The 11668-nt window shown below is 61.7% G+C and overlaps 1 protein-coding gene across 1 annotated transcript; it reads left to right on the top strand.

Annotated features, from left to right (window-relative positions):
• Positions 1 to 37: 37 nt before the first annotated feature.
• Positions 38 to 11272, top strand: N4BP3 (NEDD4 binding protein 3). The gene is made up of 5 exons (XM_014834913.3): positions 38 to 241; positions 5396 to 5749; positions 5995 to 6522; positions 6900 to 7154; positions 7280 to 11272. The coding sequence occupies exons 2-5, from the start codon at positions 5429 to 5431 to the stop codon at positions 7805 to 7807; spliced, it is 1632 nt and encodes a 543-aa protein (XP_014690399.1). The 5' UTR covers positions 38 to 241; positions 5396 to 5428; the 3' UTR covers positions 7808 to 11272.
• Positions 11273 to 11668: the final 396 nt, after the last annotated feature.

Below are 11668 nucleotides of genomic sequence, written 5' to 3'. Positions count from 1 at the left end.
CGCGCGCCGGTGAGTCAGGCCGGGTTTTCCCTCTGCCTTTAGGGCAGGCGAGCGAGCGCCGCCGAGCGCGTCCATCCCTCGCCAATCCGGCTCCGGCGCCCGCCCGCGTTTTCCCGGCGCCCGCCGCACGGCCGCTCCGGCCCGGCTCGCAGTCTCGGCCGGAGCCGGCGCCTTGGAGGGAGGGTTCAAGTCCGCGCGAGGGAACTGCCGCGCGCGAGCGGTGCGGAGCGGCGCCAGCATGGTAAGCGGGGCGCTCCAGGGCCCGGCGCCGGGGCGCGGGGCTGGACTCGGGGGGTGGGGCCGGCCGCCGAGGTCTCGCTTTCCCGGCGACCTTGGCCAAGCCGCAGCCCTCGCCGGCCGCGGTTCCCGTCTGAGGAGTGGGCCGGGGTGGCAGGGTGCGGTGTGCGCCTAGGTGCCCTCTGCTTCCAGACACCGAAGCACTGAGGCGCGGGAGCAGGGACCGACCGCGATCAGGGACGCTCGGCTGGAGGGCAGGCGGCAGGTTACGCTGATCTCCGCCACCCCTGCAGACGCGCTTTCCTTGGAGCCGCGCCCTGGACCCCTGCGCCGCCGCTGGGGTGGAGCAGACGCCCTTAGCGCGGGAGTCCGACCTCGGCCTCCGCCCCCTCAGCCAGGCGCTCGGGGCAAATCCTCAGGGAGGGGCCAGGAAGAGAGGCCCTCTTCAGTCCCCCAGGTAGCTCGAGCACCTCTCGCAGTTCTGGGGAGCCCCCGCCTCCCCCACAGCCTTCCCGGGGAAAATTACATGGGGTTGCCAGCCTCTTCTGCCCCTTCACCTTCCCTCCCCTGTCCTCCAGGATACCCCTTTCCTCCTCCAACTCGCTGCCCTGTGCAGGTGGCAGCTGCCGATCTGCTGCGAGGGGCCCCGATCTGTGCCTCAGGGACGCGCCCAGGTCTTGGCGGCCGCAGCACCGTCCCCGTCTGGCCACAACCTTTGGCCAAAGTGAGGGCCAGCCAGGGGCCAGAGCGAAATGGGGGCCTTGGCTATGTCTGGAAAGAGGACTGGGAGCCGTCGTCTCCCACCCGGCACCTCCCGCCCAAGATTGGGTCTCTCCTCCTTTGGACGAGCGGCTCAGCCTGACTGTCCCGCGGCTTGGCTGCCGGTGCTCTCTCCTTGCCCAGCCTGGGCAGGGAGCAGAGGCCGGAGGCCACCCTGGGCCAGTGATCAGCCGTCTCCCTGGGCCCTCCAGGGCAGGGCTCCTCTGCTGGCCGGCCGGCTGCGTGTGGGTGTGTATGTGCGAGACTGAATGAAGGCGCCCAGCCGTCTCCCACCACCTCCGCCACCGCCTCTGGAGCCCTCTAGAGCCAGCGGCTTCCTGGGCGCAGAGTCCTCTGCAGCGGGGTTTCCACTACTTCTTCCTGACCCGAGGGTAGGCAGGAGGGATTCCAGGCTCAGGGGACTGGGATCCAAACCAGCCTGATTGCAGACTGCCTTGGGAGAAGCAGGTGTGGGGGCTGGGCATACATATATATGCAGCAGTGTGTGCCCATGGAGGGCAGCTGGTCACCCCTGGCTGGGACAGCCTGATAGAATAGAAGGGGCCTTGCCCAGGGAGTTGGTTGCTTGTCATGGTGGGATCATGGGCAGCTTGCTTCTTTATGTGCCTCAGTTTTCCTGTCTGTAAAATGGAGTGAGGGTAACTCCCCACAAGGCTGTTATGAACATGAAATGAGATGATGCAGTGAAAGAGCTAAGGAAACTGTAGAGTGCGGTGCAACTGTAAGTGACTGCGTAGTGATCCTAAGAATCCTTCCTGCAGGGGTGTGACGCTTTGCTCTGCCTCTTAAAGCGTAGTTGCAGTGGGGCTAGGATATGCTAGCTCTTCCTGTCCCCTCCCTGGGCCCCCTCACACTGCCTTCTCTTTTGGAGCTGGGACATTCCAGTCCCATTCCTCAGGGGCAGCTGCAGACACGCCCTCAGCAAAGCTGATCCCCTGGCAGGTGCTGGGACCCTCCCCTGGGGCCAGGGCTCAGGAGGGGCTGACCACAGCTAAGGCCGGCCTGGGAGCTTCCTGCCCACACGCTCTAGGATGTCCCCCCAGAGGAGATACAATGTGAGGTCAGGGCAGGCTTCTAAACCTGGGGAGCTTATGCAACTGAACATGACCTTAGGCACATTATTTCACCTCCTGGGCCTCAGTGGTTTCCTCTTGTCAAGTGGGGGATGACAATACCCCTTCCTGCGCATTATGTGAGGGTGTGGAAGGCCCAGCCGCAGGCTGACCCAACAAGATACCCACTAATAGATGCTGGGGTGCCTCCTGCATGTCCTCTCTTTCTCTGCTTCATGCCAGGGCAGTACCCTAACCCCTTTCTGTCTCCACCAAGGGTTGGTCCAGAAGAGATGCACCTCTGTGTCCAGGGTTTTCAGTGCTGCTGCCTCGTCTTGGGGCCAGGAGGTGGAAGCAGGAGTAAAGGGGCCCTGTTGGGGCCTGCAGGGACCTGAGCCAAAGGCAGCTGTGTGGCCAGGCCCAAACCTGGCCAGCAGGAGGGTGGGGGATTCAGCTCTGAGCCCCAGGGTAGTCTCTGAGCTCTGGGCAGGGAAGCCCAGCGTGTGGGGGTGGTCAGGTGTTTTGCTCTGGCAGTCCCAATGGGGCTGCAAGGCACTTGCTGTCTCTTCCCCCTGCCCCCATCAAATCCTCCCCAGCCCAGCCTGCACAGCTGCCCTGGCCTAACCAGGCCAGTCCCTGGGCATCCAAGCAACGGGAAGGAATGTGTGTTTGGGGGGAGGTGGATGGACCTCTTAGGAACAGGGACTGTCCCCAGACTGAGACCTGGGCAGCATGGAGCCTCCTGAAAGCCAGGGGCCTCGCCCCACTGAGGGAGCTGATAATAGAGCCAGAGAAGTCACCTAGAAGGGGTGGAGGGTGGAGGGTAGAGGGAGGGGGCCTTAAGGAAAGACAAAGGGAAGGGGCTGTCTGTGCCTCTTCATCCAGCTCCATAGCTGTTTCTGATTGCTCAGGTCACTTATGGAGAGAAGCTGGTCCCATGCCCCCCTCACCACCGACACACACACACACACACCCCTGCTTCTAGCCCGGGGGTGGGGGAGGACACCTGGGTCTTTGTGCAGGAGTGTTCTCATGTTATGGATGTATATCTCGGAGGGTGCTCCGTGCTGTGTGGGTGACCTTGCGCGTGACTGTGTCTGCTGTTGGATGTGACTGTCCGCGCTATGTGCTCTAACATAGGGGCCTCTGTGCTGCTGGTGGCACTGACTGGACTGCGGTATGTGTGTGGTGTACACACTCTTGTGGCCCATGGCTGCCTCTCCCCTGGACCTGAGGCCCTTCGTGGGTAACAAGGGTGTTGGTTATTGCTCCCTGAGACAGGAAGTGACGATCTGCCTGGGGGAAGGTGAGGTGGTGTGTGTTTGGGATGAAGTGGGCGTATTTGGCACCACTGCCGCCATCTCCGCCCCCATGCTCTCACTGGGCTTACAGTCCACAAGACCTTTTACCTCTGTTGTCTCTGTGTCTGTCACAGCAACCTATAAGGAAGGCAGTGCAAGCAGTCTTTCCTGCTACAGAGATGGGGAAACTGAGGAATGGCGAACAGAGGTGCCCGCAGAGAGGGCGAGGCTGGAGACCACGCTCTCTGAGAAGCAGTGGCAGGGGTGCAGTGAGCTCTGACACTCGTGTCTGTGGCTGCGTGAGCTTGTCCTGGAGGGGGCTGTCAGGTTGGGAGGCAAGATGCTTCAGTCCCAGCTCTGGGCTGGGGGTGACTTCCTGGGTCCCCCTAGACATTTGACAGCCATGGTGCTGGGATGACAGCTGTGGTCCTCATTTTGACCAGCTCTATGACCTTGGGCAAGCCAACTTTCAGAGCTGCAGGGCCCTTCCCTAAGAAAATGGACAGTAACTGTGTCACAGGGCTCCTTGGGACCCCTGCACAGGGCCGTATCACTGTGGGTGCCCAGCACCTGTGATTCCTTACCTGAGTGAGTCCCCTGACCTTGTGTGGCCTGAGATACCCCAAAGGGGTTGAGCCTGCTGGGGGCTGGTAGCAGAGGGTTGGGAAGGTCCCTTTTGCCCAGGGTGGGGTCCCTTAGGCCACAGGGTGTGGGGGCAGGGCCGTGCCCTCCCTCCCTCCCACTCCCAGAGAGCTTTGTCTTCCACAAACACAAAACCTGGAAATGGTCGAGGAAGATGGAACCTCCTAACGACCATTGTTTGGGGTGGGAGTAGGTGTCCCGGAAGCGTATTTGGTAGAGGGGGGAACTTGCAGCTGCAGCGTGCCTGCTGCGTGTCTGTCCGGGTCAGGAGCAGCTGCTCGGGGGTGAGAAGCAGAGAAGGTGGCCTCGTTCATTCGGCAGGTCCTTTCTGAGCACCTGCTGTGTGCTAGATGCTGGGCTGGGCACTGGGGGCAGGCTCCGCCCCCATGGTGAGGTCCCAACACAGGTGGGAGATGGTTATAACCTCACTCAACCACTCACTGGTGGCGTTTTGCTGGTGGTGTTCGAGTGTCTGACCAGCTAAGCTCAGCTTTGGCCAGCCTGTGCTGACCCTGGCTGCTGGCCAGGCCCTGTACTGGGCACTTTGTCTTGTTATCTCAGCCATCCTCCCAGCATCCCTGAGTGATAAGAGTTATCATGACCATTGTCTAGATGAGGAAGCCAGGACCCAAACACTAATTGGCTCCGTGCCAGGTCAGGATTTGGCGCCCCCCCCCCCCCCCCCCCGCCTGGTAGTGGGCTTTGGAGTGGCAGTGTCTGCAAGGGCTGGCAGGGGCTCTAGCTGCCCCTTCCCTCTGCCTCCCACCACTGCCCTGACATGAACACCTGTTCCGGAAACTGTGGCCATTGTTCCCGCCATCCTTCCCTCCCTCGGGCCCTTCCTGTTTGTATCCCTCCCACTATAGGCCCCAACCCCACCCTTGCCAGGTGCTTCCCTTGGGGAACTCTGACCCTCTGCAGGAAGAGGCCTGAACTGGGTTTTCTCCCGCCCAAGGGAAGAAGAAGGAATGGACAGTCTGAGGCCCTTGGCCCTGGTTCCCTGTGCCCTTTGTGCACCCCGCAAATTGGGGGATAGGAGCCTGACAGAAGAGTGAGCAAGGTCAGGGTCACACAGAGCCTGAGGCCTCAGTTGGCCTAGTCCTGAAAGGGGCCCCTATCCTGCTGCTTCAGGGCCTGGCCCCCTGTGCTCCCCAATCACACTGGCCCCTAGTGGAGCTGGGGCACCAGGCAGGTGGCTTTGGGGCCTCTGCCCCTTTCTCTTGCCTGCCTAGGAATCCTGTCCTGGAGCCTCTCTGGACCCACATCTGCCTCCCCTGGGCGGGTCCGGTGGGGAGCTGACAGAGCAAGCACCTGGTTTTAGGGCATCAGGGCAGTTTGGCAGCACGTGCCCACCTGCCCCTGATGGAGCCCCCCGATCCCCAGGAGCAGCTGCTGCCGGTGCCCTGTTGAAACTTCATGGCCACAGCCCCAGGCGCTGCTGGCATTGCCATGGGCAGCGTGGGCAGCCTGTTGGAACGGCAGGATTTCTCCCCCGAAGAGCTCCGGGCGGCACTCGCAGGGTCCCGCGGCTCCCGCCAGCCTGATGGGCTCCTTCGGAAAGGCTTGGGCCAGCGTGAGCTCCTCAGCTACCTGCATCTCCCCAAGAAGGACAGCAAGACTACCAAGCGGGCCTCTCGGAACGAGCCTGCCGACTATGCCACCCTCTACTACCGGGAACATCCTCGAGCTGGTGACTTCAGCAAGACTTCACTGCCTGAGCGCGGTCGCTTCGATAAGGTGTGCCTCTGCCACACCCCTCCCTAGTGTGGGAGGGTGGGGATGGGGAGCGGGGCCTCCTCGGAAACCCTGATGCTGGATGGGGCCGGGACGTGAAAGTCTGCTATGGGCTAGCCTGAGGCTTGGTCATTGCCTCCTGGGGACATGTACCCCATGTTTGCAAAGAAGATCCCCAGGGGCTGTGGGAGCATTGGAGGGTGGCACAGTTAGCCCGGAGCCTCACACCTGCCCTCTCTTCCTGGCAGTGCCGCATTCGCCCATCAGTGTTCAAGCCTGTGGCAGGCAGCGGGAAAGGCTTCCTGTCCATGCAGAGCCTGGCAGCCCACAAGGGCCAGAAGCTGTGGCGCAGCAATGGCAGCCTGCACACACTGGCCTGCCACCCGCCCCTGAGCCCGGGGCCCAGGACCAGCCAGGCGCAGGCTCGTGCCCAGCTGCTGCACGCCCTCAGCCTGGACGAGGGCGGCCCTGAGCCTGAGCCCAGCCTGTCCGACTCCTCCAGTGGGGGCAGCTTTGGCCGCAGTCCTGGCGCTGGCCCCGGCCCCTTCAGCTCCTCCCTGGGCCACATTAACCACCTTGGGGGCTCCCTGGACCGGGCCTCGCGGGGCCCCAAGGAGGCTGGGCCGCTGGCTATGCTGAGCTGCCTGCCAGAGCCACCGCCCCCGTATGAGTTCTCCTGCCCCACGGCCGAGGAGGTAGTAGCTGTGCTGCCGGATGCCTGTGAGGACCTCAAGAGGGGCCTCGGTGATGAGGATGGCTCCAACCCCTTCACGCAGGTGAGAGCAGCCTCTGCCCTGGGCTCCTGCTCTGTCCCTTGGCATTGGAGTACAGGGCAGACAGAGGGTCCCCAGCCAGCTCACCCACGTGGCTCTGGGCACAAGAGAGTAAGGAAGAGGAAAATGATTCAGCTCCTCTATTCCCACCCCAGGTGGTGGGATGTCATCTCCCTGGCGGTCCTTGCTGGGAGTTGTGTGAGAGGGCCACATGTTGGGGACACTTCACCTCTGGAGGCTATCCCAGGTCAAGGCGCATATGTGGCTGGAGTGCTGGGTCCTAATGTTGGGGCACAGGACACTAGCTGCGGCTGGTGTGTTGGAGTGGTGGGCCAGCTATGGGTATGTTGGCCCTGTCAGGCTCCTCTTCCCCTTGGCAGGTACTGGAGGAGCGCCAGCGGCTATGGCTGTCTGAGCTGAAGCGCCTGTACGTGGAACGGCTACACGAGGTGGCCCAGAAGGCCGAGCGCAGTGAGCGCAACCTCCAGCTACAGCTGTTTATGGCCCAGCAGGAGCAGCGGCGCCTGCGGAAGGAGCTACAGGCACAGCAGGGCCTGGCCTCTGAGCCCCGACCCCCAGGCACCCTCCCGGAGGCCGACCCCAGCGCCCGACCAGAGGAAGAAGCCCGATGGGAGGTGAGAGACCAGGCAGTCAGAAACCCTCCCCTCCCTGTTGCTGGAGTCCCATCCTCTGCCTGTCCCTTAACTGGCTTCTTTACCCTGTTTGCTTGGCTCTTGCCCGTCCTGTATCCCCTCTCCAGGTGTGCCAGAAGACAGCGGAGATTAGCCTCCTGAAGCAGCAGCTACGGGAGGCCCAGGCAGAGCTGGCGCAGAAGCTGGCTGAGATCTTCAGCCTGAAGACGCAGCTTCGGGGCAGCCGGGCACAAGCCCAGGCCCAGGACGCAGAGCTGGCCCGGCTCCGGGAGACCGTGCGGAGCCTGCAGGAGCAGGCCCCCCGGGAGGAAGCCCCAGGCAGCTGTGAGACTGATGACTGCAAGAGCAGGGGGCTGCTGGGGGAGGCAGGAGGCAGCGAGGCCAGAGATGGCGCTGAGCAGCTGCGGGCTGAGCTGCTGCAAGAGCGGCTCCGGGGTGAGGAGCAGGCGCTACGCTTTGAGCGGGAGCGGCGGACGTGGCAGGAGGAGAAGGAGAGGGTACTGCGCTACCAGCGGGAGATCCAGGGGGGCTACCTGGACATGTACCGCCGCAACCAGGCGCTTGAACAGGAACTGCGGGCGCTGCGGGAGCCCCCCACACCCTGGAGTCCTCGGCTTGAGTCCTCCAAGATCTGAGGCCAGTGGAGCGAGCTGGCAGCAGAAGCACTGTCAGAAGACGGCTTGGACAAGCTCTCCCTGAGCTGGCCGGCTCCTTCCTTACATTGGTCTGGGGCAGAATCTGCTGAGGCCAGCCAGGGCTGGGGAGGCCCACCGAGAGGAGGGATCCAGTGGAGCTGTGGGCTGGAGAGGGTGCCAGCAGCAAGAGATGGGGCAAGCCCTCCTGGCAGAGGAGCACCCAGGCAGGGCCCAGCCCTGCTCCCTGGAGTAGGTGTGGCCCAGGGAAGGAGGTTGGGGAATGAAGAGCCCCATGATGCAGAAGGGCAGGCATGAAGGAGGCTGGGATGGGAGCATTGGCCTCCTCAGAATAAAACCATGTTTTCTATGAGGAGGCCTATCCCCAGCCTGAGTCTAGAGGATCCTGGATGGTCGCGGTGTGACCTGGGCTGTAGCTCCTCCTGTGGTCACGGTCAGTGGGAAGGTGTGCCCATGCCTGGGTGCACAGCTGCTGGGTGTGTGGCTGGTGAGTGAAGGAATCTCATTGCCCCAGCACCACACGCTTCCTGACCTGCCGTGTGGGCTGAAATTCCTTCAACACCAGTAGGATTTTTCAGAAGGAACAATGCCAGGGAACCTAGGAAAACAAAAAGGCAAGTCAACCAAGGCATAAAAGAAAACCTTCTCCTGGTGGAAAGTCTGGGCGCCGGTGCCCAGGCCCCTGCTGGATCTGGGGCTGGCCTGAGACCACTTCCGCCGCAGCACCCAAAGGCTGCCCTGCCCCTCCCAGAACTCAGCGCCCATCTTCTGTCTGGCTGTGGTGCACCCTCCCTCCACAGGGGTCAGGGGGCCCTGGGGAGGCTCAGGAGACAAGGCAGAGAAAGCTGTGGGTCTCTTGGTAAAGAGCCTTTATCACTGCAAGGAATGTGGCCATTTCCTGTCGGCATGGAGGGCCGTGGGGTATTTTTAAGCAGGGGTGAGATGTGATCTGATCTGTATTCTGGAAAGCTCTGTCCTGGGAGGATGCAGCCTCCCATCCCTGGCCCTGCACTGGGCTCCCTGACCATTGCTCTCAGGCAAGGTTGATCCTCGGCCCCCTGAGACCCCTCCCACCCCTGGCATCTCAATCTGGCTTTGGCCTTTTCTCCCCTCCTGGGGGGTGGCCTAGAGCACAGACCCCATCTGGCTGTGCAAGTGGTCTCTCCCCACCCCTCATGGTGATGTGTCACTGTGCGACTGCAGCCACGTATCGAGTGCTCTCTGTGTGCTAGGTGCTGTGTTGGGCTGTCGTGGCAGGGGCCTCAGGGTTGCGTTAGATGTGCTTCCTGCCCCAGGGGCCAGCACACAGACTTCTCCCCTCCCAGCCCCTGCCCGATGGGGCAGCAGTGCCCTCTGATGAGTTCTCCGCAGAGACCCTCCATTTGTTCTCTAGCTGCACTCCTGCCCTGCAAGGTCACGCCTGGCAGTCCCTTCAGGCCCCAGCAGGTGGGTTCTGGTGGGGAGTGGAGTTGCTGTTCAGCGATATGGATGGGGCTCTGGAGTGTGAGTCCATGTGCCCTGCCTTTTTAGGGCAGAGAGTGGGGTGTGTGAGTTGTCTGCCGTGGGGATGGTGTGTTTGTGGCCCAGTAAGTCGCAGGTGTGTGTAGAGATGTGCTGTGGGTAGTGGGTGTGTCTGGGGGTGTGTGTTTGGGGCTCCCGGGTTGGAGGCCAGAAGGGCTGCTTCCTCACCATTCCCTCTGCCCTGTTCCTTCCCACTAGCCCAAGCCCCTTTTAGCGCTGGTCAGGCTTGGGTGGAGCCTGTGGCCAGGACAGACCCCTGGGCCTAGCTGAGACTCACTTAGACCCACCCCTGAGGTCCTCTGCCTGAGGAGGGGAACGAGGAGCACCTGGCTTAGGCAGGCCTGTCCACCACAGGCCTTGGAACTCATTTCACAGACCCTCCAAACCAAGGTCTCTGGGCCAGTGACCCTCCAGAGGGGTCTCCCATAGCCAGGTGCTAGCCTGAAGCCTGGATCACTCCCTCCCCACAGCCTGGAGCTGGTGAGGCTGGGTATCCACGTGCCCCACAATGTCCAGGTTGGGTGCCCACATGCCCCATAATGGCTGGGGTCCGCCTTTTGGTGTACTGGCCCTGCAGAACAGCTCCCCACCCAGCAATTAGGGAGCTGGGCTGGCCAGTACAGCCAGTGGGGAGTGGGTAGGCGGTACCAAAACTTGGCAGCTGTGCCAGAAACCAAGGCCAGGCCCAAATGTAGGGGAGGGCTCAAGAGAGCCAAAGCTGGGGCCTCAGAGAGAACCGGATCCCTGTTAGCTCATCCTTGCTGGGCAAACCAGTTCCCGGTCCCCAAGCCGGCTGGGTGGCTCCAAGGCCAGCTGATCACAGGTGCCACTGTAGTGGTTACTACTTTAGGGCAGCCCCTCCCTCCTGCTCCTAGCAGGCCCCTCAGCTCCCCAGCTGCCCTCAGGCTCTCTCCCAGCCCACTAGGCCCAGGCAGCCAATTCACCAGAACTGTGGTGAGCTCTCCACACTTGGCTCTGCCCCTGGTCCCTCCTGTTCTTAGCTCAGATAGTGTCACACCTTCCAGCAGCTCCCCAGGCTCCTTAGCCTATCACTTGCGGCCTCTGACAGGCTGCCCTCCAGGGTCACTGACAGTGGTGCCCTTTCTGACCCCAGCAGCTCCTTGCAGCCCTCTGGGCCCTTGTCTTCCAGGCAGAGCCCCCTCATGGTGCTCAGATCTTGCCTCCTCAGGGAAGCCTTTCCAGAACTCACGACCTGCCTGGGCAATCCCCTCTCCCTGTGCCCACAGCCCTCATTGTCCCCCCATTGGCTCTGTGCTGCTGGAATTGTTAGTTTGCCTCTGTCTCCAGTGGGCTGTGGGCATTGCTGGGGCAGGGCCACATCTGTTTTCATCTCCAGACCCCGCTCTGGCTCCAGCCCAGAAGGCCCTGGGGGGCTTGGAGTCAAGAGGGACCAGACCCCTCCCCTGACTGATGGGTGTGGTGGGGCCAGTGGGGAAGGCTCCAACTCTGAGCGTTCAATCACCGTTTGGGCACCTGATCAGACCCAGTCTGTGCCAAGCATGAGCCCTCCAGAGCCGGTTGCCATTCATTGCACAGTGATGTACTCTGTGCCTCTGTTAGGGTCAGGCCTGGTTCCAGGTGAGGAAGCCGAGGGGGCTAAGGCCCCTGCCCCCATGGCCCTTCCCCATGAGTGGGGGAGGAGACGATACACACGTCAACAGTAGTGACCAGGCCAGAAGAGCAAAAACAGACTTGGGGACAACAGGTGGGCTTCCATGGTGGCAAGCAAGTCACAGAGCATGGAGAAGGCAGAGGGAGCCTGTCTGGGGGCATGAGTGTGAATTTCTCTGAGACTGGGGGGCTGTAGGTATTAGGGAGCCTTTCTAACAGTGCAGGCCCCACAGTGAGATTCAGATTGCAATAACCTTCTGCCCTAGTGGGTGGGCGCTTAGCTTTCTATATTGGATTCAGAAAAGAAAAAGAATATGGTGTTTCTTGCAACCAAAACAAAAGTGAAGTGTGTCATGAGAGTTGAGGCTCAAGTGCCATGGGAGGTCAGGAGAGCTGGCTCACTTATCACTCCAGGTGATGGGTGCGAGGGTTACAAAGTTTGACCAAACTTTGGTCAGGCACTTCTGAGCTCTCTTTTTGACTATGCCTGACCTTGGGCTCCTGTGTCCTTCCTTGTTTAATCCAGTTCTAGCAAGAATCCTGCTAAGTTAGTTTAGCCAGAATCCTCCATCCTCCATATCAGATCACCCTCTATATCTAATCTGGTTCCTCAGCCTCCATCATCGCCCAGGTGGGGTCTGACCACTTGGCCATGAGAATCCTGTGAGGTCCCTTTAGCCAGGATCCCCC

Source organism: Equus asinus, chromosome 9 (genome assembly GCF_041296235.1).
Source record: "Equus asinus isolate D_3611 breed Donkey chromosome 9, EquAss-T2T_v2, whole genome shotgun sequence".
Classification (NCBI taxonomy): domain Eukaryota; kingdom Metazoa; phylum Chordata; class Mammalia; order Perissodactyla; family Equidae; genus Equus; species Equus asinus.
Note: the sequence above shows the minus strand (reverse complement) of the source record. Positions and strands in the feature narration are given on the sequence as shown.